At 42.5% G+C, this 24,321-nt stretch overlaps 2 protein-coding genes across 4 annotated transcripts; one reads left to right on the top strand and one right to left on the bottom strand.

The window, feature by feature from the left end:
* Positions 1 to 640: 640 nt before the first annotated feature.
* Positions 641 to 24,031, bottom strand: LOC115246539 (sex-determining region Y protein-like). Of its 3 annotated transcripts, XM_029825236.1 has the most exons (13): positions 23,954 to 24,031; positions 23,508 to 23,639; positions 23,275 to 23,342; positions 22,989 to 23,151; positions 22,785 to 22,892; positions 21,582 to 22,649; positions 20,179 to 20,321; positions 14,816 to 15,105; positions 14,585 to 14,652; positions 14,434 to 14,499; positions 13,277 to 13,439; positions 12,815 to 12,922; positions 10,620 to 11,574 (listed from the first exon to the last, which is right to left on the bottom strand). In XM_029825236.1, exons 8-13 carry the CDS (start codon positions 15,092 to 15,094, stop codon positions 10,948 to 10,950), a joined length of 1,311 nt encoding a protein of 436 aa, XP_029681096.1. In that variant the 5' UTR covers positions 15,095 to 15,105; positions 20,179 to 20,321; positions 21,582 to 22,649; positions 22,785 to 22,892; positions 22,989 to 23,151; positions 23,275 to 23,342; positions 23,508 to 23,639; positions 23,954 to 24,031; the 3' UTR covers positions 10,620 to 10,947. The 3 variants fall into 3 exon arrangements, with proteins under 3 accessions (XP_029681097.1, XP_029681096.1, XP_029681098.1); XM_029825237.1 differs by lacking the exons at positions 10,620 to 11,574; positions 12,815 to 12,922; positions 13,277 to 13,439; ... (8 more) ...; positions 23,508 to 23,639; positions 23,954 to 24,031 and adding exons at positions 641 to 1,757; positions 2,589 to 2,696; positions 3,631 to 3,793; ... (2 more) ...; positions 4,482 to 4,759; positions 5,221 to 5,330; XM_029825238.1 differs by lacking the exons at positions 10,620 to 11,574; positions 12,815 to 12,922; positions 13,277 to 13,439; ... (2 more) ...; positions 14,816 to 15,105; positions 20,179 to 20,321 and having other exon boundaries at positions 22,063 to 22,649; positions 23,954 to 24,026.
* Positions 15,438 to 19,174, top strand: atxn10 (ataxin 10). Its single transcript, XM_003972962.3, has 11 exons — positions 15,438 to 15,584; positions 15,833 to 16,018; positions 16,105 to 16,181; positions 16,263 to 16,359; positions 16,490 to 16,654; positions 16,729 to 16,809; positions 16,948 to 17,107; positions 17,207 to 17,315; positions 17,394 to 17,566; positions 17,974 to 18,037; positions 18,200 to 19,174. The coding sequence occupies exons 1-11, from the start codon at positions 15,457 to 15,459 to the stop codon at positions 18,382 to 18,384; spliced, it is 1,425 nt and encodes a 474-aa protein (XP_003973011.1). The 5' UTR covers positions 15,438 to 15,456; the 3' UTR covers positions 18,385 to 19,174.
* Positions 24,032 to 24,321: the final 290 nt, after the last annotated feature.

The following is a 24,321-nucleotide window of genomic DNA, read 5'->3' on the forward strand; positions in this document are numbered from 1 at the left end:
CTCAGCACGGAGAGTCTCAACACAAGTGGATGCGTTGCTGATGAGCTGCAAACCTCACAGAAAATATAAACCCTGTTATTGTTACTGTACAGAATTCAACAATTTCTTAAATGCAGCTATATGTTCTCTTTTTACTCCATTTTGTTATTTCCATTCATTTCTTTTTTAACGTGTTTCAAGTTTATTGTGAAGCAGTTGAAACATGTAATTCTTTGTTGTAAAGTGCGTTGAGCTGCATTTCTTGTATGAAAAGTTCTATGCAAATAATTATTTTAAATACAATGTAATTTTGCTCAGAGGTAGGCATAATTTAAAAAAAAATATATATATAATCTATTTTTGCCTGTAAACAGATCTGTGTCTTCAGACTGCAACATCTTGTTTTGGGGGGTCAATATAACCTAAAGCTGGGCTCAGACGCGCTCTGCAACAATCCTGTTGCATCAATGCGCAGATCTGCTCCAAATGGTTGCTGGGGATCTCTTGGAGCAATGTGGACAGGTCATCAAATGATTTCAGACAGCATTATCAAATTAACATACCTGTGGCAAAATGTCCACTCCAACGTTGGTCCAATAAACGCTTGAGTGTCTCTCCTATGAAGAGCATGGCAATACTTTTCTCCTGCTTATACAGCATGTTACACAGACTAAAGAAGTTTATTGCGGCCTTTTGAGCTGCCAGGACATGGATGACCACCGGGTGCAGCTGATCATAATAGGAGCAGTCATATGGTATCTCTCTGACCATTTTTTTGTAGTCAGGGCTCTTATGATGGTGCTCATCAGTGTAACGGCATCTCCCTCTGCTACAACGAAAATCGCCCTCTATCCGCAGCCCTCTCATTCACACCAGACGCAGATTTCTCCGCGCTGGTTGACTCGTGATAAATATGAACCCATACCAGTGCTGTGTAGTTGTGGTGTGTAGATATAGAGCTGAAAGACTTTGCAGATACTCATGACGCTTCTGCGTCTAGTGTGAAAGCTTTCGAGAAATGTGACCCCCTTTTTTATATAGTTGCATAACCCTGGTTTAGGAGATCCCAGTTAATCACACTGTCGATTAAACACCGAAATCCTCAGTAACTCTGCTTTTTCCAAGTCCTTTGTCCCAGTCGCTGGTATGGAGACACAGCGTTGGGATCCAGAACTCGATCATATTGATTGAGTATTGAGCACAGCCATTGTGCATGTTGGCTGTTGGTGAGGAATTGTGGTTGGGTCCTCCTGGGGATGATTCATGTGTAGTTCCTCAAAAGGGTTCTGTACACATGGTCTTTGGTGAACCAAATGCATGTTTGCTGCCTGCTGTGGGTTCTCCATGTATCCACCTTGTTGGAGATAATGAGCGTATCCTTCATGAGGGAACTGTACATATCCTTGTGGATCCTGCATGTATCTCTGTTGAAGAAATTGCATGTATCCTCCTTGTTGGGGAAACTGCATGTATCCTCCCTGCTGAGGACACTGCATGTAGGGCCCTTGCTGAGGATACTGCATGTAGGGCCCTTGCTGAGCAAGCTGCATGTAGTGCCGTTGCTGACGACGCTGCATGTATGCATGTTGGGAATGGTAGTTCGGCATATAAACTGGCTGTGGGTAAAATGGCGGCATTGCTCCAGTCTGGAGATCATTTCCAGGCATTACCCTTGGTTGTGCTCCTGTCTCTTTCCTCGCATACCTTTTCTTGACCTGTGGGGTATACTCTTCTGTCTCTATTGATGTTCTTTTTCGTTCCCTTCTTCTTTTTTGACCCTAAACAAAAACACAGATATTACACAATCACACTATTTTCTAAATTGATTCATTCAAAACAACACATTTTGTTTGGGATGTCACATCCACGCGTTGCCTGCTGAAAACACCTAAATTTGCCTCTATAAGGCAGGTGATCTGCCTTGACGTATGTGAGGGCCTGCCCGCATATCTACAAGTGTCACTACCACCACAGTGTTACCTGGCATCAATTGTTGTGCCACTCAGGCGCATATACAGTATATAATTGTGTATTTATATAAAATCTCTTCCCCCTCCTGCGCAGTGCCTCCTTCAGACTCGGGTCCTCTACCAGAGGCCTGGGAGTCTGAAGGTCCTGCACAGTTTCTTAGTTGTTCCAAGTCCCAGAGTGAAGCTGCAGCAACTGGCTTGGGACTTGATCACTGTCCCGGTGACCCAGCTGGGGCGAGGGTGTCTGATGTTGCAAGACCCGAAACACCCAGTGAACCCAGAAAACATCACTGTTGATGCATTCCAGTGCATCCACGAGATGTTTCTTTAAAGTTATAGTCTGGCAAAGCCAGTGAATCCTAGGAAAGACTAAGTTACAACCAAGAACAGTTTGGTTGCCTACTGGAGAGACAGTTGACTGAGCAGTTGGCTGCTCAGTATCTGCACGGGAGTGGGTTGGGGCACTGTGGGGTATTGTGAGTGGTAGAGAGGTATCAATCCTGATTGTTGGTCTGTTTTGTTTATCCAGCCCGGCAAAGATGACTGTGGTGAAGTGGTGAAAGGAAGTGTCTTTGGCTGGCTACCCAAGGGTGTGATATCATATACAATAATCTACAATGTTTGACCACATGTACTTACATAGTTGTCTTTGGTCGTCCAACCAGGGTTCTCCAATTGGTGAAGCTTTTTACACCTTTCAGCCTCCTCAAAATAAACTGCCTTCTCCTGGTCTGATAGTGTCCCCCACTGAGAACAGAAGACAAGATTTTAGATAGACATGTAAAGCATAGTCACATTATATTTGTGAAAAAACAATGAGAAGAAAGGCTCTTGAAGATCAATGGAAAAGGCCATATGCATTCGATGGCGGTGTCATTTATTGACTATATAATAAGTCTAAAATGTGTCTATGGAAATAATTATTATTGGAACTGTATAGCAGGCTAAACAAATCATAATAGTGTCAAAATGCAGATTTTTATTTATTGATCTTTGATTTTTACTGGTCAAGGAGGATGTCGAAATTATGAGACTCAAGGACACACAACCTGAAACCTTTTTTTCATGTTTGCTCTGTGGCGTGGCCGAACAATGCAGGTTTAGACCAGGAATAGGAGGTGAGACAACAACTTTGTTAACTGGGGCTCCGGTACGGTACGAATCCTTCTTCCCGGCTTATAAACATGGAAGTAAAGAGTTGTGTTGGCAGAAGGAACCGAACCCCCACCCCCCACCCCCGATGTGGTACAAATACGTTTCGTGTAGGATGACCGGGGCTCTTCCTCATGAACTGAGAATGCTCAGGGTACTGGGGCAAGACCACAGAAGCTTCTTTAAATGATTTTAGTATTGTGTTATAAATCAAAATCACATATTTCATTGATTTCAAATTGATTGTCTATTTCTTTTTGAGAAAAACAGTGTGAGGAACATTTAGGTAAAGAAACTTTCCTCAAGAGAGGCGGCCCAAGCACCGTCTTCAACAAGAGCCAATTCGTGACCACAAACAAATCCTTCGGAATATGAGGTCTTATATGGAAAAATGGGATTATCAATGATCTTGCCAGTCTGTGCAGATCTGTTCATGACCCATAGGGAATGACCAATTTTTAGGTCCCGACCCAACCATTTGAGAATCACTGTTATAATATTCCTTCACTGTGATATAGGAAAGTTTTACCATTTTCCCCAGGACTTGATTCACAACACCACTTCCTTGTTTCCAAAGTTCTGGGGCAACAGTCGGTCTCTTTTCCTTCATAAAGAGCATGAAGGCATTTGGAGGCTTCTTGATGTAGGGTTTATCATCTTTCGCGACCTGCTGTCTTTTCTTCTTCTCCTGTCTAAGGGACAAATAAAAACTGCATTTGAACTAAGGGGCATTGTTTCGTACTTTGCAACTTTGTCCCTTTTGCAACATTTACAAGCTCAGTGCAGCTTGAACAATTTCTGATAATATAATTACTCCAAACTTCATTTCAAGATTCTTTGCCCATTGTCAACATTTGCTGAAAATTAAATGAAAATGTCCCTAATTTTGAGTTCATTTGATGACAGTCAGATGAACATCAGCTGGCAGGAGTCACACAAAACATCAATACAGCTGTGTCTATGATAGAAAAGAACTTATAGGACTGGTGAAATAAGAGCAAACATGGACCTGTTTTTTTGTAAATCTAAGAGAGTTTCAAGCTCTGGTGGACACTGGTACACCTTTTGTCCATTCCTTAAAAAAAAAAAAAGCAACAGTAAGGCGACATTAACACCTGACTGACTTATTGGTATTGAATTTTGGTACTTACAGATATCCAATTAAAGGTACTTTTGTGTGGTTGCCAGTGGGAAGTTCATAAACCAAGCAACCACCATCCTGTAGACAGAGCACCAGAGAATAAATGATCTGAATATTCTGTTCTGATATTTGTTACGCTGTTATTAAATTGCTCTGACATTTTGTGGAATATTAATATATGTGCAGAATGGGATCTTGGTTAATATTCTTCCAAATATTGCAAAAGTCCAGTTCTTTACCAGTTGCTCTTTGATTGCTTCAAGAAACAGCAGTGGAGCTTGATGGACAGTGTTTTGGTTCAGTAAATTAGATGAATTGGAAGGAGCCTCCTGGTCCAATGTTAAGCCAGGTGGCTCTTCTAAGACTGTTGGGTGAACTATCCCTTTGTCTAATAGATCCTCATTGTTGGACTTCCGGGATTGTGAGTTGTCATCATCTCTGGTGTCGTCCAGTATGTCATCCAACAACTTTAGAAATGCGTCCTCATCAACAGTCGCCAAATCCATCTCCTTTCAATCTAGTTGATAAAGATAGCAGAAAAATTCTAATTTCATAAAATTTAAGCTTAGAAAGTTTTTGTACTCCAAAATTCTACAGATTTTGATGTTCAGACCTTTCTGCAGAGATTCGACTTTCAAAAGAACGATTTAAGAAGCTTTTATTGACAAACCCCCAAACTCAAATTCATACTCTGCATGGAGTGCTTTACAAAATACCGTGAGGTAACACTTTCAGGTTTTATTTTTTTGACCACTACATCCCTGGGACATGGGAAAGGCGCCGAAGCCTGTTCCAGGTGCATATGGGCAAGGTACACCCCTGAATGAGTCCCCAGCTCATTGCAGGGCCCTATATGATCATTTGGGAGTCTGGTACCTTGCTCAAGGGTACCTTTTCTAAAAGTATTCAAAAAATACTATTTATTTATATCTTGAAAGAACGTCCACTAAAAGACAAAATGACATAATACATGCAAACCTGATCGTCAATCTGTGCCACAGTGTCAGGAACCTTGGATACGTTCTTCAAATCACATTCATTTAGGTTTTTAAAAGATCTCAGGGCTTTTTCAATCACCCAATTTATGAACCAGCTTGTTGATCGATGAACACACTTATGTCCATATCCTTTCAAACAACATTTAAATAGGTTTTCATTTCCTTTGATCTATAACTTTGACTTCGTCTTTTGATCTCAGCCGATCATGTCGAGATCACATGATTTGATCCCCTCGGCTTAAAGAGCAATGGGCCTTATTTAGGAATTTTTACCATTTCCACAATCAACCGGGATAAATAAAGTTTTCGGAATTTGTTATTTACAGCCACCAGAACAGAATTACATCTGAGAGAGCAACTTCTTCAGCTTCCTTCATCTGTTATTGACAGTGGATGTGTTATTATAATAGTTACAGCATCATGATCCATGCTTTCATAATGCAACATGTGAGAGAGAAAGAGAGGGAAAAGTTAGAGAAAGAAAGAATAGTATGAGTGTTGTGTGTGTGTTTCTTAATGGAATCTGCTAATCTCTTTTCTGAACTTTCTTTTCCCTTTCTTCTATATTCTAGAAGGTCTAGATTACTATAAATCTGCCGACGTTTCTTTCCTTAAGCTGTTGATGCAGCCCTCTTCTGTTCACTTCCTTTTACCCTTCATATTAGGGGATATTTGTTAGGAGCAGTTGTACCAGGACCCGAAAGCAGGCAGCACACAGTGGAGGGAGGTGTCCGAAGAACTCCTTTATTGAAGGTTACAGGTTAATGTACGATCCACAAGAGGTGTCGAAACCTCGGAAGAATCCAGAAAACAGTCCGCAAGGAAAACTCACCACGATAGTCAAATTCTCAATAGTCAAACTCACAAAAGGCAAAATCACAAAAGAACCGTTTTTTAGGAAAGAAAGCAGGATGGACTTTTGGATTTGTCTACAATGATACATTTTGTTTGGTGACTAAAACATTGCTATTTTTCCTCAATAATATTCCAAGTTTATGAGGTTATTATAATGTTTTTTATGTGTTATGTGTGTGTCATCCCTGGTTTTTTCATTACCGTTGAGAGCGGAGAGTCACGTGACCAAGAACGGACAAAAATGGTTGAAACAATTTAATATTTTCCTATAACTCCACCTCAGAACATTCCATGAACGTGAGAGATACATCATTTTGCAGGAAAAGGCATTGACTATCTCACAAACAAGACTTGTTAAAGGAGTGTTAGTTACCAGGCTGTAGTTAAAAAAAAGGCCAACTGCAGCCACAAGTTCTCATTGGCTACAACGTTTCACTAAATGACAGAGGCCACCAACAGGATGAAGATTTGAACACTTTTTGAACACTGATTGCATATAAGGGACAAAATCAGAAGGCTCCAGAACAGAAACTCATTGTCGCCCTAATTAAAAAAATGCTTCATCTGGACCTTCAACGATGTGTCACAGCAGAGGACTCTCTAAAGCATCCGTTCTTTACATGTGGCTTCAGGACTCCAGCAGCCCTCCATAATACTGGAACAAAGAATATGGGAAGGATCAAGCTGAGAGCCATGATCTTTGGCATATCTGCTGATGTTTGTCTGCAAAACCAGTGAGAAGTCCAGTTGTCTGGGAGAGTTGTTGGACTTACGTATTGCGTCACTTCCCGTCTTCTGAGTCGAGTGTGTTGGTGCATTGTGCGCGTTGGATTCACTTTATTTAGAATTGAATATTATATCTAAAATTGAATTCTATTCACTCGATAACAACAAGGAGAAATAATTCATATTTAAAAAACTACAGGACTCTGCCGCTTCGACCGATTATTAGCATGGCCTCACCGTCTGTCTCACCCTGTGTCTGTTCAGTTTTAAATGTTTAGTTACTCCTCTGCCTCCTTTAGTGAAGGGAATATGTGCAGAAAGTGCAGTTTATTAATGGTTCTGGAGGCGAGACCTAGTGAGCTTGAGACACGTTTCCGCAGCTTGGAGTTAGCTGGAGTTGCGTCAGGTAGCCAGGAGAAGCTAGCTGCCGCGGAGCTACAGCTAGCGGTCCCCCGGCAGCAGCCGACCAGCCAGCGCGGCTGGGTGATGGTTCGCAGGAAGCGTAGCCCAAACCAAAGGCCCATGGTGCACCACCACCCGCTGAGAATCCGACTCTGGTCATTGGCGACTCCAGCGACCATAATTAAGTGCATTCCAGGGGCCGGAGCGGGCGACATAGAAGCCAATCTAAAGCTGCTGGCGAGACGTAAACTCAGTAAAGTTATTCACGTTGGAGCAAACGACACCCGGCTTCGTCAGTCAGAGATCACCAAAATTAACAGAGTCGGTGTGCAAGTACACTAAAACGATGTCGGACTCCATAGCATTCTCTGGTCCCCTCCCCAATCTGGCCAGCGATGAGATCTTTAGCCGCATGTCGTCGCTGGCTGTCACGGTGGTGCCCCGAAAACCAGGTGGCCTTTGGAGACAATTGGAGCAGGTTTTGGGGAAAACCTGGTCTGATTAGGAGAGACGGTGTCCACAGTAACTTGGCTAATTTTATTATGGACAGACAAATTATCATACTTGGGGGGTCGTTAGGTTAACATCCTAGTTATGCTGCTATAGGCCAAGGCTGCCGGGGTCCAGAAACGTGATCACCTGAGAGATCTCTGTCACCCCACTGGGTCATCCTCTCCTCTCCTCTCCTCTCCTCTCCTCTCCTCTCCTCTCCTCTCCTCTCCTCTCCTCTCCTCTCCTCTCCCAAACCAACTCTACCAGCAGCTTATTTAAATTAATATAATGTATTATGTTATATTATGCTCTACCTATTCTCTCCTCTACCTGCCCCCCCCCCTTCTGTTCTCTCTACCCAGCCAGCCATCAATAAAGATTGGCTGATTGATTGATTGAGATGGATATTTTGTAGAGGGTACAGGTGGAAGGTAAAAGGTTTTTAAATTTCTGACCTGTTCAGGACCAGTAAAAAGGATATAAAGATGGATAAGTAGACCACAAGGTGGCAGTAATGCAACATTGTGCATTGCAAACTGCCGTTAGAAAAACAAAAAGAAGTGCCTTTTTCTAAATATTGACCAATAGTGCCCCCCCCCCCCCCCCCCCCCCCCCCCCCCCCCAGCAATGGCAGCACCAGGTAACAATATTGATGTCAAAGTGACTTCCAATCAAATTGACGCTGTGTCTGAAACCACACACTTGTTCCCTATTTCCTTTATTTGATATTAATCTGTTGGGGTTCTATTCAGGAGTCTGTGGTCCACATTGGGTGTTTGTGGTGCCCCCTAGTAGGACCCCTGTATATTGGGGGGGTGCAGCCCGTTTTCTGCGGTGAGTCTGCTGTTCACTATCCACGTGGTAAGTCACACTTGTGTGTGTCAGGGAAATATTGCATTGTGGTTTCTCTGTGTGTTTAAAATATTGTTTGTATGAATTGCCTGTATAGTACTGATATGTGGAGATTGTTGTGAGCAGTTTTGTTTAATTAATTACACTAATTTTGTCTGTGTGTTTGCAAGCTAACCTCGTGTGAACGTTGTGCATGTGGCTAACAGACAACAAGAGCAAATTTTTTGGTTTTGTTTAGTAAATCCTGGATGAGTGCAGTTGCAAGAGAGTAATCATGGTCTGTTTGAACAGAGATAAAGTGATAAATGAGACATTGGTGACTGTCTTCAATACACAATGCAAGAGACAAGGTAAGAGCCGCCGTTCTTCTCCACGGAGCCCCTCAGCCTCTTCGAGGAGTGTTGTTGTGTAATGATCGGGACGCTGCTGCATTCACCTGCATCACCTGCTGCATTCACCTGCTGCATTCACCTGCATCACCTGCTGCATTCACCTGTATTCACCCGCTGCATTCACCTGCTGCATTCACCTGTATTCACCCGCTGCATTCACCTGCATTCACCTGCTCACTGAGGAGAAATCCTTTACGACAGTGCTGTGAGTTGTCTCTGGGAATGAGATCCTGCTGTGTGCTGCTTAAGGACGATAAGGGATAGTGAGAGTTACAGCAGTAACGCCGATGGACATTTTATACACGCAGTGAGCCCTTTTTTGCATTAAATGTCATTTTGTGACATCCAAGAGTGACTGAGAATTTATATTTCATATAAAAAAAAGAAAATAATAAATGTTTTTTTCTGTTTTTTGGGGGGGATTGCAGCATAGTATTGTGCGTTGTTACTATTGAGGGGGATATTTTTGTTTAAAATTTTATGGGTTTGAGTAGACATTTTATTTTTACTTTGTCTACCTTTGGGCTTTGTCTTCCGTTAAGATGGATAAGCCACATTCTGTTGGTTTTGGGAGGGGTAACACGACATGGTTATCCTCTTCTTTAGCTAATGTGGGCAATCTCAGCGGGTCAAAGCTGATGACTTCTACCACTTTCCATGTCAATGTCAATCAAACAAGGTGTGATGACAAATTTAGCTTCAGATGATGTTGTGGATGAGCCATCTACATCTATGAGCTCCATCCTACCTGGAGGAGCGAGTGACACCTTATCATCCAAATAGACCGCTCTGTTCTCAGAATGCTAATTCACCATAATTCCTCAATGCAAACTCAAAGTAAGAATAGCCCATAACCATCCTCATTCATGTCACTGATTGCAATGTGGTCACCTCTAAAGGGCTGCTGGTTCACAGCAAAGAACTCCACAACATCCATAATGGCAGACAGATAATATCTGCAGTTGATCGGTGTTAATTAATCACTAGGTTGCGATGGCAGTTCTCATCATTTGTCATGTGATATGCCTATATCACTTTTTTCAAAGGCATCTGCTTATTATTTAAACATCAGAGCACAATATGAATTAAAATTTAATTTGCAATAGTCACAAGTATTATATGTGTTTGTATATTTACACAAGGATCTACACATGGTCAAAAGCATGTTAGTAGCTTCAAAAAGATCTGAGCTTCTAAAATGTTGATTATGTCACAGTTTACACACAAATTCGATCTGTTCACACTTCAGGAGACCATCGTTTCACATGGTCCTGAACCAGGAGTAGGCTTTTATGTGTCAATCTGTTCGCAAATGTACCAATGTTTCATGAATGAGACCCAATGTTCATTGTTGAAAATGACTGGCTTGGTACTGTTGGAGTCCGTTTCTGTCATTATCATGTTGCTGTGTGACATTTACGCCGAGTTCAGCGCAACAAAACTTGATCCTCAGCTATTGTCTACTCATACCAGTGTTGTGTAGTTGTAGTTGTGTTGTGGAGATATAGAGCTGAAATATTGAAATCTTAAATAAATGTTCATATAATCTTTATTTTTATCAGCTATTTAATTAATCTTCCTCTTTCCCAGAGTGTGTGGATACTGGCAACTACTGTATAAAAATGCACACAAAACAATAATCACGGTGTCAATTGCGCTATTTAATTTTTACTTTAAAAATATGAAAACTTCCCAGATTCCTTCGTTTTTTCTTTGACGTCTCACCTGGCAACACAATCGCTCACAGCTCGTGCAGAAAAAAGTCCAGACACAAAAATGATCGCTGGACATGGACACTGAAACAAAAAATCCCTCTGCTTCGCAGCTACCCGCGGGACGTCCGCGTCTAGTATGTTAGCTTTTAAGAAATGTGACCCCCTTTTTCATATAGTTGCATAACCCTGGTTTAGGAGATCCCAGTTAATCACACTTTCGATTAAACACCAAAATCCTCAGTAACTCTGCTTTTTCCAAGTCCTTTGTCCCAGTCACTGGTCTGGGAACACAGCGTTGGCTTCCAGAACTTGATCAGTGTGATCCCCACCTCCCACAACCTCAGTCTTTACAGCCTTTGTGCATGTTGGCTGTTGGTGAGGAATTGTGGTTGGGTCCTCCTGGAGATGATTCATGTGTAGTTCCTCAAAAGGGTTCTGTACACATGCTCTTTGGTGAACCAAATGCATGTTTGCTGCCTGCTGTGGGTTCTCCATGTATCCACCTTGTTGGAGATAATGAGCGTATCCTTCATGAGGGAACTGTACATATCCTTGTGGATCCTGCATGTATCTCTGTTGATGAAATTGCATGTATCCTCCTTGTTGGGGAAACTGCATGTATCCTCCCTGCTGAGGACACTGCATGTAGGGCCCTTGCTGAGGATACTGCATGTAGGGCCCTTGCTGAGCAAGCTGCATGTATGCATGTTGGGATTGGTAGTTCGGCATATAAGATGGCTGTGGGTAAAATGGCGGCATTGCTCCTGTCTGGAGGTCATTTCCAGGCATTACCTTTGGTTGTGCTCCCTCCTCTGTCTTCGCATACCCTTTCTTGAGCTGTGGGGTATACTTTTCTGTGTTTCTTGGTGCTCTTTTTCGTTCCCTTCTTCTTTTTTGACCCTAAACAAAAACACAGATATTATACAATCACACTATTTTCTAAAATGATTCATGGAGCCATCTACTCAGCTTGGGGGGGTTACTGTCCCTGTCCCTACTGTTGCCTTCACACCCCACATTCTAACTATCTCCTCTTTCAGCCCTCGGTAGTTCTCCAGCTTCTCGTGTTCCTTCTTCCTGATGTTGCTATCACTTGGGATTGCTTCATCTATCACCACCACTGTCTTCTGGTGTTTATCTATCAACACTATGTCAGGCTGATTGACCACCACCATCTTGTCAGTCTGGATCTGAAAGTCCCACAGATTCTTGGCCAGCCTGTTCTACAGCACTTTCGGGGGTGTCTCCCACCTGGACCCTGGAACCTCCAGTCCATACTCAGATGTTCCTGTACACTATGCCAGCCTCCTGGTTATGCCGCTCCATGCGTACCTTGCCTGCCAACATCTTGCCCTCTTCTGTCTCAGGGGCATCTCCACACAGCCTACACCTGGGGTCTTGTCTGGTATGGTGGACCCTGGCCTTTATTGCTCTGGTGTTCAGGGCCTGTTCTTGCGTGGCCATGAGTAGTGCCTCTATGCTGTCTTTCAGTCCAGTATTTTCAAGCCACTATTAGGTTTTCTCTATCAGCCACTTCCTCAATTTGCCGGTGGTACATACCATGCAGGGGCTTATCCTTCCATGATATTCCCTCAGGCTCCTCCTCCGTGCTGGCTCGTTCATGGCATACAGCTTGATATCATCCATGTAGAGGAGGTGGCTGATAGTTGTTCCACTTCGGAACTGGGACCCACGGCCACTCTTTGTGATGATCTGGCTGAGGGGGTTTATTCCCATAGAAGTTGGTTGTAGAGGCATTGCATGGCACTCTCTCTGTAAAGTATTTGGCCATCTGGGTGTAATAGGGGCAGTCAAGAAGAGGGCCATTAAGTCCGTGAGTGAATCTGGCTACTGGCTTGGAATTTGATCGCCACCCTGGTGACCCAGGAAACATCAGTGCATCCATGAAATGTTTCTTATTATAGTTATAGTCTGGCAAAGTCAGTGAGTCCTAGAAAAGACTAAGTTACAACCAAGAACAGTTTGGTTGAGGTATCAATCCTGGTTGTTGGTCTGTTTTGTTTATCCAGCCCGGCAAAGATGACTGTGGTGAAGTGGTGAAAGGAAGTGTCTTTGGCTGGCTACCCAAGGGTGTGATATCATATACAATAATCTACAATGTTTGACCACATGTACTTACATAGTTGTCTTTGGTAGTCCAACCAGGGTTCTCCAATTGGTGAACCTTTTTACACCTTTCAGCCTCCTCAAAATAAACTGCCTTCTCCTGGTCTGATAATGACCCCCACTGAGAACAGAAGACAAGATTTTAGATAGACATGTAAAGCATAGTCACATTATATTTGAGAAAAAACAATGAAAAGAAAGGCTCTTGAAGATCAATGGAAAAGGCCATATGCATTCGATGGCGGTGTCATTGAGCTTCCGGACATCACAATAAATAAAATCTTCTTTTAGTATTGTCTTATAAATTAAAATCACATATTTAATCGATTCCAAATTGATTGTCTATTTCTTCCTGAGAAAAACGGTGTGAGGAACATTTAGGTAAAGAAAGTTAGGGAATGACCAATTTTTGGGTCCCAACCATTTGAGAATCACTGTTATAATATTCCTTCACTGCGATATAGGAAAGTTTTACCATTTTCCCCAGGATTTGATTCACAACACCACTTCCTTGTTTCCAAAGTTCTCGGGCAACAGTCGGTCTCTTTTCCTTCATAAAGAGCATGAAGGCATTTGGAGGCTTCTTGATGTAGGGTTTATCATCTTCTGACTCCTGCTGTCTTTTCTTCTTCTCCCGTCTAAGGGACAAATAAAAAATACTGAAAGCAAAACAAATACTGCATTTGAGGGGCATTGTTTTGTACTTTGCAACTTTGTCCCTTTTGCAACATTTACAAGCTCAGTGCAGCTTGAACAATTTCTGATAATGTAATTTACAGAAATTAATGTTCATTATTCATGTAGCATTTGTTGAATGTATTGCTCAATTTATTAGGCTCCTAAGCAAAGTAGTAATTCCTGTATAAATTTTCCAAAGATTTTTCTGGCAAAATAAATTCATGTTAGCAACTGTTGTGTCTGTGTGTAACATTCTTGACAACGGTGGAAGACACAGCGGTGCAAGTGGGATTTTCCGAGCAGGACACACTTCATGTATGTGTTTCCATTCAAGGTTGTGTCGCTATAAATCTGATTTGTTTGACTGAATGAAGCAAAATGTCTGTCCATCAGACGTTTGACTTTGTTGACAATCTGAACTCGACAGGCAGGTACCGCGACACATAACATACTGGGACGATGCCATTCTTATGGCAGGTGTGAAAGGGTTGTCGTTCAGAATACTGCTGAAGTTAAAACTACTGTAAAACTGTCATGAGCTCTTTCTTGGCCCATTGTCAACATTTCCGTAAAATAACACGAAAATGTCCCTGAGTTAATTTGCTGCTAGCTAAACATAAACACCAGTGGCCAAATAAGAAGCCCGCCCGGGACATATCGTGCAATCTTTTATGGAGTGCCATATTTCATGAGTTTAATAAAATAAAATAAAAAGTGGCACCACATGATTACAAACCACAAGGAGCGATCGCACATCTTCAGCAGCCAAAAACTTAATTTAAAGTTTTCTTTGCCAACTGTCCAAATTTGCTGAAAAAGTCCCTAATTTTGAGTTCATTTGATGACAGTCAGATAAACATCAGCTGGCAGGAGTCACACAAAACATCAATACAGCTGTGTCTATGATAGAAAAGCACTTATAAAAGGACTGGTGAAATAAAAGCAAACATGGACCTTTTTTTTGGTAAATCTAAGAGAGTTTCAAGCTCTGGTGGACACTGGTACACCTTTTCTCCATTCCTTTAAAAAAAGAAAAAGCAACAGTAAGGTGACATTAACACCAGCAGCTAGACTGACTTATTGGTATTGAAATTTTGGTACTTACAGATATCCAATTAAAGGTACTTTTGTGTGGACGCCAGTGGGAAGTGTTAAAACCAAGTAATCACCATCCTGTAGACAGAGCACCAGAAAATAAATGGTTTGAATATTCTGCCTTGCTATATTTGATACGCTGTTATTAAATTGCTGTGATATTTTGTGGAATAATAATATATGTGCAGAATGGGATCTTGGTTAATATTCTTCCAAATATTGCAAAAGTCCAGTTCTTTACCAGTTGCTCTTTGATTGCTTCGTGAATGGGCGGTGGAGCTTGATGGTCGGTGTTTTGGTTCAGTAAATTAGATGAATTGGAAGGAGCCTCCTGGTCCAATGTTAAGCCAGGTGGCTCTTCTAAGACTGTTGGGTCAAATGTCCCTTTGTCTAATAATGTGGAAAAGATCTGTAGATCCTCATTGTTGGACTTCCGGGTGTTGTCATCATCTCTGGTGTCGTCTAGTATCTCATCCAACAGGTTAAGAAAAGCGTCCCCATCAACAGTCGCCAAATCCATCTCCTTTAAATCTAGTTAATAAAGAATAGCAGAAAAATTCTAATTTCATAAGCTTAGAAAGAAATTCTACAGCTTTTGATGTTCAGACCATTCTGCAGAGATTCGACTTTCAAAAGAACGATTTAAGAAGCTTTTATTGACAAACCCCCAAACTGAAATTCATACTCTGCATGGAGTGCTTTACAAAATGAGGACAGGACTAGTAAAAAGAATGGAAAGACGAATAAGTGAGATAGAGGACCACAAGGTGGCAGTACTGCCAACATGGATGCATAATGCCGTTAGAAGAAGAAGAAGAAGCCCCTTTAATAAATATTGACCAATAGCCTTTGAGAACGCTACCGGAAGTACCGCCCACAGCAATGGCAGCGCCGGGTAACAATATGGATGTCGAAGTTACTTTCAATCAAATTATAACTGAAAAACTGTGCCATGAACACTTGCAGGGTTTGAAAACGTTTACCACCGAGTTACGGAACGATCAGTTCAGGTGATTATTTATTTATTGCGTTTTATCTTGATGAAATGAAGGCTAATGGCTTATTTGAGTATGTTTTCAAAACAACCACCTTACAGAACTCATATTATCTGTAAATGTCCGGCTCCATCACTCCTGTTGTTGAGCTTCACCCGGACACGTTGTGGAAAAGCTCTGCTGCAGTTTTAAATAGTAAACTCTGCAACAATGTAACGTTTTGTTGTTGTTTCACTTGTTCTGCCCGTTTGGAATCGTCGCAGAGAGTCTGTGGCGGAGGAGACCTTCTCGGCTCTTTCTCGGGTCTTGTCCCGGTTGCAGGAGGATTTGCAGACCTCCATAGCTGAGGGGCGGAAGCCGCAACCTGTCCTCCTGCAGCTGACAGCTGAGTGTTTCAGGTGTCAGAGGAATGCATGTGTGCAGAACACTCGCAACCAGGATGTGATCAGGTGCGGAACATGGCTGGTGGGGATGATTGACCAATATTATCAATGGATAGCGATTATGTACTGCCTCTATTTTGTTAAACCCCCAGGAGGCTTGGTTTCATTAACATTTCTCTTAAACTCGTGAAACAACTTCTGTCTGCAAGCATGGATAGCAGATATGAACGTAAGTCTGAAAGGACAGAATTATACCCATTCTTTTGTTTCACTTCAACTTTCTATGCTTAAATTAATGTTAATAATCCAGCTCTTCGCTGTGGGATCCAGTTCCTTGGAAACGTGGCTGCTGGAAACCAAATGTCCAAAGATGATGTTTGGCAACTGGTCCGACCAAATCTTTTCCTGTAAGTTTTACTTCACTGGTGGCGTCATGATAAAGTATCAAATTGCTCTGTTTATGCGTCCTGTTTTAAAGAGCGTTTACTTGTTAAAGTGTCACTATCGTTATGAATTAACCCAGAAATGTGTGAACAGACAGCTGCTGAATGTCGATGACGTGAAGACGGTGGACTATGCCTCCATGGTCCTCCACACATGTCTGGATGAAGCCAAGGTTGAGGAGCTCTCTCAGTCCCAAAATATCCAGGTTGCTCTCAGGGTGATGGAGCTCTGCAAAACCCATCATGACCTGGATTGGACGTGAGTGTTACTTAATACAAGATAATTGCTATAATTGATTGATAGAGTTTATTGAAAAACATGTTTATTTGCAGCTTTCTTATTGCCATCCAACATTTCTTCAAATCGCCAGCACTGATGGAGAGGATGTACTGTGAGATGTGTCACAAAGACAGGTAAATGTGGCCTTTAATCACTGCTGTTATATAAAACATTTAGTGCAATTCTTTTCCAGAAAGTGAACATTGTGCTATTTCCACCAGCAACATTTCATCAAACTCAGGAGCGAAAGTTAAAGAATTTTTCTTTTGTAGAGTTTCCCTGTTGGAGTTGGTCTTAGCCCAAATAGAGATGAGTGGCTCGGACGAGTGTGGAGTTTCCCCCGGTGTGGCTCGCTTCCTGGCCGACTGCTTCCAGAACAGTTGTGGAGCTGTGCTGAAACTCTCTACGGATGCTTGTGCATCTGATGATGAGGTATGGAGGGCTCACTTGAGGGACGACCGATTTATTTCAGTTTCGTTCCACTTCTCCCTCCACTCATCCAGCTGTTCCAATTCCCTCTGGCTCCTGCAGGAGGCGCTGACAGTGATCACGCTCTTAAATGTGCTTTGTGAGATGACCTCAGGCAGCCGGCAATTTCTGTTTCTGCAGGATCGTCCTGAACTTCTAGCTGCCACTGTCGGTAGGTGAACAATGTGGATCAGCCAGAACAATAACAACCATCATTCGACTGAATAGTTGTGTGGGATTTTCTCCACAGAGCTTCTGGAGCAGGTGCACGCTGTTGGCAAAGTCAGGAAAAATGTATTCAGTTCTGAGCAAAACTTCTCCTCCACCGGAGACTCTTCAGATTCTCCTGTCATTGGCTTCAAGGCCCGCCTGATCAGGCTGATAGGAAACCTATGTCATAAGAATCCCAACAACCAGAACAAGGTAAAAATGAAGAACGCGTCATACATATTTGATTTGTACATATGGGCCTTGTTGTTTTCCTCATGTCCAGCTGGGCTCTTCTCTTCACCTTTTAACATGCCGGTTGACTTTCAGGTCCGGATTTGATGCAGAGCTCTAGCGCCTGCACAATCAAGCTATCCTTTATGTGCACTTTTAGAAACCAATTTTAGGAACAGCCACAACAACTTGGGAACAGCCACAACAACTTCTCCAAATATCAAAAAATCCTCAATTTTAGGGTCATGCCATGTTGTGTGGCGCGTCCACTTGATGAGCTTTTTACCCCCAGTGATTTAAAAAGTTAGGGAACAGAAATGTTTCTAAAATGGAGCTGTTGGAATACATCTACAGCCCAGGTGCTTATTGTTCTCTCCTGGTTCCTTGAGGTGAGAGAACTGGATGGGCTTCCACTCATCTTGGACAACTGCAACATCGACAGCAACAACCCATGTATCCTTTTTTATTTTTACGTGTTAGTCGCGCAAATAATGTTCACCAGCATCAACATTTTGGTTCTATTTTGTTGTTCTTTTCTATTTCTTCATTTCTCATCCTCCTTTTTGTTGTGAGGGCTTCATACAAGGATTTAAAGCCTTAATGGAACTCCTGTAGTTATCTGCCAGTGGGCCGTTTTTGCCATCAGGAACCTCCTGGAAGAGAACGCCCAGAACCAGGAGCTGGTGGCCAGCCTGGAGCGTGAAGGCCCTGTAGACTACTCCGCACTCAGAGAGTTGGGCTTTCAGGTGGAGGAGCGAGATGGAAGCCTGCTCCTCAAACCTGTCAGAAAAGACTCTTAAAAACTTAAAGAGCCATCACAAAGGCAGTTGTCTTAACTCCTTGATTTAAGCCCCTTGGAATGTTTATTTTGGGGGGAGGAAGGTATTTGTGCATGCAGTAATCTGCACGTGAACATGAAGTCTAGATGCTGGATGACCTGTCCTGCACCAATCTGGAAAGATCGATGGCCATAAGTGCTTTTTATTCAGCTGTTTCTCTTGTTACTGATGTGTAATTACTGAGTCCTGCATTCATGACCACATGAGGTTTAAGGTGATCTCAGTTTTAGGAACGCACCGCAGGGGTCCTCCTTGGAAATAAACAGGGGCTTTGACTTATGTTTGGACCTGAGCCTGGGAACTGTCATGTTTGGGAGGCGGCTGCAGGGGTCAGGGTTTTATCCCAGACCAGTGGGCATTTCTGGTGATGACTGTCAGATGCTGCGATCAGTTCCGGTTGCTTTTGCTGCTTTGGAACAGTCGTTTAGAGACAGGTAGCTACTTATTTTCCTGTGTCATCACATCAATCTTTTGAGCCATCAGGCTCATATTGGAGAATGAGGCGTCTGGCTGCTGCTCCGGTTGCTGGCTGAGCTGAACCGGCGTCGACACAATGCGGTGCTTTATGAACCGGCCCTCTCCCTGCTACTACTCCCTCGTGTGGTTCCGTTCTCCTGGAAAATGGTTTGGGAAGTTCTGCCTCTTTGGGTTTTAGCGTAACAAAGGCGCTTCTCCTTGGCCCGGGATCAATATTTCAACAACATTTCGTCGAAGTCTCTTAATAAATGTTATTTTTCTAACAAACACGTAACCCTTGAGTTCTGAATATTTCATCCTGACACAAGCACAATATTTATTGTAGTAAATGCGACCGAATCTATCTGGGGGATTCTAAGTAAAAAAACCGAAGCAGTAAAACCAACTTCTGACCCATTCAGTCAGCAGCAGAAGCGGCTTTGCTGCTAATGGCTCAAATCTGAATTTAAAGAGCTGCGTGTCCGGCCAAGTCAACAGCTGCCAAACAACCAGCCTGTGTGGCTGCACAGATAGAACGATGAAATCTGTCCCGCTCGCACACCCAGCAGTGAAATGGTTCAGTCCAGTGGCCTTACGCCTACAGGTCAAAGGGACTGTTTTTATTAATATGTATGCAGTTCAAATATCTATACATCAGATCATCCACTCACTGCTTCAGACTCACACATGTAAACACAGGATTACCCAGGAGCTGCAGTTCAACCCACATATATTACACAAATTTGCTTCTTGCAGCTTTGCCACCACATCTGTGCTCATCACAGACGCCTCAAATGCTGGGTTAGGGCGAGAGAGTGACCCCGGGCAGCTGGCCGAGAAGAAGACGCAGAGGAAGACCGGGAAGGGAAGAGGAGTAAATGAAACAGGAAATAAAATGACAGGAGGGACAACGAATCAAAAAACAGAAATAAAAAAGCAGAGAGAGATTAAAGGCAGGTCAGCATGAGGAGGAAGCAGGGCCAGGCCAAGGTCGGGGGCCCTGTGGCCAGGCCAAGGTAGGGGGCCCCGTGGCCAGGCCATGTGCGTGCATGTGGCTCTGCTGGAGCTGAGGCTGGGCCAGCTGTTTCTATATGTTGTATGCGTGAGGCTGTGAGCTGCATTATGTCGTGGCATGCATAAAAGGATTGGAAGTGACCCAGTGAGGTCCAGTTGCTACCAGGACCACAGCAGCGTGTGTACAGTTGGTGTGCCGGTCTGAACTGGACTGAGCTGAGCAGAGCTCAGCAATGTGAGTGAGTCTGTTTGTGTGGTGGCATGTACAACAGGATTAGGTTCTACCTGGAAAGGTGCAGGTGGTGCTGGACCCTCGCCAGCTGTTCCGTGAGGCTCTTGGCTTTGGTCTGCCTTTGACTCCTGTCCTTTTTGACCGCCTCTAGCTGTTGCCTCCACCCATCCAAGTCTGATGTGACCCTTTCCACGTCCTGTCCGCAGCGATGGAAAGACAGTGGGAAGAGAAGGTGAGCCCATCTTGCTAAACAACCTGACTTATGCCCTCATACAAGCCAAGTAACAGCGATTTCAATGGGAAGCAAAGGTTAAGTAGAAGAGGAAAATTACTCGAGCCAACCATCAGCGAGGCTGCAGAGGTCTAATTAATGTAAAGCGTCTAGATTAATCAGTGGGCTGATGGAAATTTACTCGTTTCCACCTCTCTCTCAGCATTGGTGTCGTGTATTTTTGTGTGTGTTTCTGTGCTCTGCGCCCGTCCTCTCCTCTCCTCTCCTTCCCTCTCCTTCTCCTCTCCTTCTTCTCTCCTCTCCTCCCTCTCCTCTCCTTCTTCTCTTCTCCTCTCCTTCTCCTCTCTCTCTACCCCCCCCCCCCCAATCAGCAGGAGGGTCCCCCTACATGAGCCTGGTCCTGCTCAAGGTTTCTTCCTGTTAAAGGGGAGTTTTTCCTTGCCACTGCTGCTTCTCTGGGGTCAGGCCCTGGGATTCTGGAAAGCGCCTTGAAACAATTTTGATTGTATAAGACGCTCTATAAATAAAGATTGATTTGATTTGATTGGTGTAGGCTCTCGGAGATCTCTCGGAGCCTCTCTTCATTTGGGCCTGACTGAGCCTGAGTTCTGCCTATTTCTGACCTGTTCCTGGACAGTTTGCAGGGTCTTCAGGTTGCTTTGATATTGAGATCTTGTCTCTAATTGCTCTTCCAACTCAGCAACATCCCTGGAGAGTTACCAAGGAAGTTAAACGCAAAGAAATCATTAAAACAAAGAGAAACCATTAAATGGGGAAACGATTCGGGCCCATTTTAATATATTCAAGTCAAACAGCAACTGGCCAAAAGCAAGAAAATGAAGAAAGAAGGGAAAATAGGCGCTTTGAGATAACGACTCAGACTTCAGTGCTAACTCCATAAAGTTAGCACTAGACCCGTTTTTGCATAATTTCAACAAAATTTCAGCCTACATTCACACATGACCAGAATATTTATAGAAATGGTGCAATGAAACGATATTAACAGGTAGTATTAAAAGTCATAACGGCAACATAACAGATATTAGCGACATGCAGCACAACAGCAAAGTAGTAAAAAAATAGCAGCCAATTCTCCAAAGAGACACAGAATAGTGCGATTGTGAAACGTTAGCAACAAAACGTAATTTAAAAAAAATATGAACCAGATAATTCCGCCTTTATTACATTAAAACCAACAGCATGATGGGACAGATCTGTTCTTACCTTCCACGTTAAATGGTCCGTTGGCGGGTGTACGTCATATGAAACGGTGGTGCGATCAGGTGTCATGGGAAAAAATCCGCCCTTCAATTTAGTGTTAGGGTTACTTTTCTTAATTAAATAAGCCAACTCCAAATCAATATAAAACCAAATGTGAGTGATATTTTTCATTAATTGAAAGTTACTATTTTCTGTTCGGTGATGAGCATCCCTGGTGCGGCCGTGTGATTTTATGTTTAGATTTCATCCGGCAGCGGTGTTTGTTTTTCCCTTGACACCTTGAACGCACCTAAACTATAAATTCCGCTGATCCATTTAAAGTCTTCACAATCGGTGCTGGTTTTAATTCTGTGTGAATCCTAGGTTACAATGCTACAAACACGGAAACACAAACTCGAACCACTCGACCGTAGGTCGCACATTAACGCGCGAAAATGTGCGCAACAGTGTCTGCAGGCTTTATTATTTAAAAAAAATCATGCCAAACTTTTTCATCTTTGTTTTATTATCATATTACTTGTTACAACCGCTGAATACAACAAACAGAAGTGCAGTTTCCTATCCTATTTTATCCTATCCTAACTGAACAGAACCTAACCCCCCACCCCCCCAAGGTTTCTATTTGTTTCTGCGTTCTCCTTATCCTAGATGAGGGAACTGCATGCATCCTTGTGGAGGGAACTGCATGTATCCCCCTTGTTGAGGGAACTGCATGTTCCCCCCTTGTTGAGGGAATTGCATGTTCCCCCCTTGTGCAGGGAACTGCATGTAGGGCCCTTGTTGAGGGAACGGCATGTATCCTCCTTGTTGAGGGAACGGCATGTAGGGCCCTTGCTGAGGACACCGCATGTATCCCTGCTGAGGATGCTGCACGTATGCTTCTTGTGGTTGATAGTTTTGCATATAAGCTGCCGCTGTGTAACATGGCTGCATTGGTCCCATCTGATGACAATTTCCAAATATCATTTTTGGTTGTGCTTCTGTCTTTGTCCTCACAAAAGTTCCCTTTGGTGGAACTGGTGGAGGTCTTCGGATAATTTTGGGTGATCTGTCCCTTTTCCTTCTTTTACCCTGAACAAACACAAAGACATTCCATTTAAATCACACAATCATGTAGTTAAATCATCCAGGTGACAGTAATGTCCTCTTGAAAATGTACATATTAAATAGAATAGAATTGACTTCATGTGACCTACTCGTACTTACATAGTTAATTTTGTTGTTCCACCCAGGGTACCTCCGTTGGTGAAGGATTCTAAGCTTTTCAGCCTCAGTAAAATAAACGCCCTTCTCCTCTTTTGTCAATGTCCCCCACTGAGAACAGCAGACAAGAACAGACCAACCAAGATTCATATTATGGGATACATATTACAATCTACTCGTTATGTCTTCAAGAATCTAAAGTTTTACCATTTTCCCCAGCATTTGATTCACAGCACCACTTCCATGTTTCCAAAGTTCTGGATCAATAGCCGGTCTCAGTTGCTTCATAAAGAGCATGAACGCGTTTGGAGGCTTTTTGATGTAGGGTACTCCATCTCTTACCACTTGATGCTTTTTCTTAATTTTACATCTGTGGGACAAAAATGATTTTAAAATTAGCAGGAATCACTGTAAGCTTGGTAAACGACGTGATTGACAGCTTCAGAAATGGCTTCTTTTCATTAATGTAAATGTTGGAATTTTTAGTACTTACGCATATTCTTTCACAGGAATTTTTGTTTGGAAGCCAGTGGGAGGTTTTAAATCTAAGTCATCACCAGGCTGTAGAGAGATAACACAGACATTAAGGATTTAAATATTCTGTAATGGGATGTTTAATTTGCTGTTATTGATCTAGTCTGACATTTTGTGAAGTCTGAATCATATCTCTGTCAATATTGTCCAATTCATTCCATAAAAGATTCCTTGTCTGACTTGGTTCTTTACCTGTTGCAGTTTCATGGTGCCGTGATTTAGAACGATATTTTGCATCGTGGTTTGTTGTTTGGAAGTGTTGTTGTCAGTTTGTCCGTCTGGGTTTAGAACCATTTTCACATTCATACCTGAGCATTGCAGCTCCTGTAAATCAAGTAAATCAAGAGTTGCAGTAGATTCTACTTTAACCAAATTTAAAAGCCTAGAAACTTTAACAAAGCTGCAAAATTCTAAACTGTTTTACAATCTCCACAGGAATTCTCCTTTCAAATGAATCTTTGAAACAGGCCCCTTACAATTCAGTACATTTTATAGTTTGCTGACACATTTTGCATGGATCTAGGTATATTTTAAATATTTAAGCATTTGTCTAATGTGAAAAGATCACAAAATTATGAAGTTTTAAACTATTTTGGCATTTGCAACACATTTTGATCATAAATCTGTGTAGACCTTACATGATTATTAGTTGTTTGGGCCATCGAAGCAGATTCAGTTGTTAACGATCCTTTACTTTCTTTGCTCTGTAGTATATTTTATTTTACTACATAAAGTAGATTTATTCCCCTTTTATGTTTCTGCTTTTGAAGTTTAAAGCCAATTGTTTTGTTTAAATGCCTTAGAAGTTCAAAGGGTATTTTTTTATTTTAAATACCTTAGAGGTTCAAAGGGTATTTTTTATTTTAAATACCTTGAAGTTCAAAGGCTAATTTACACCCCAATAGTGGGCTTGATCTTTCAGTAATAAGATTAATGAACACTTCAAATAAAAAGGTCAAATAAAAGGTGTGAAGGGAAAAAAAGTGAGGTTTTGTTTTATTACCAG

This window comes from Takifugu rubripes, chromosome 18 (assembly GCF_901000725.2).
Source record: "Takifugu rubripes chromosome 18, fTakRub1.2, whole genome shotgun sequence".
Classification (NCBI taxonomy): domain Eukaryota; kingdom Metazoa; phylum Chordata; class Actinopteri; order Tetraodontiformes; family Tetraodontidae; genus Takifugu; species Takifugu rubripes.

Excerpts from the sequence above, each read along its gene's own strand:
- LOC115246539 (XM_029825236.1), bottom strand. The coding sequence starts at position 15,094 with ATGGATTTGGCGACTGTTGATGGGGACGCTTTTCTTAACCTGTTGGAT. Across the intron at positions 14,500-14,584 it reads GTACCTTTAATTGGATATCT|GAATGGAGAAAAGGTGTACC; the intron begins GTAAGTACCAAA and ends CTTTTTTTAAAG. Across the intron at positions 12,923-13,276 it reads ATCAAATCCTGGGGAAAATG|TGGGGGTCATTATCAGACCA; the intron begins GTAAAACTTTCC and ends TTCTGTTCTCAG.
- atxn10 (XM_003972962.3), top strand. The coding sequence starts at position 15,457 with ATGGCAGCGCCGGGTAACAATATGGATGTCGAAGTTACTTTCAATCAA. Across the intron at positions 17,567-17,973 it reads ATCCCAACAACCAGAACAAG|GTGAGAGAACTGGATGGGCT; the intron begins GTAAAAATGAAG and ends TGGTTCCTTGAG. Across the intron at positions 18,038-18,199 it reads CATCGACAGCAACAACCCAT|TTATCTGCCAGTGGGCCGTT; the intron begins GTATCCTTTTTT and ends GAACTCCTGTAG.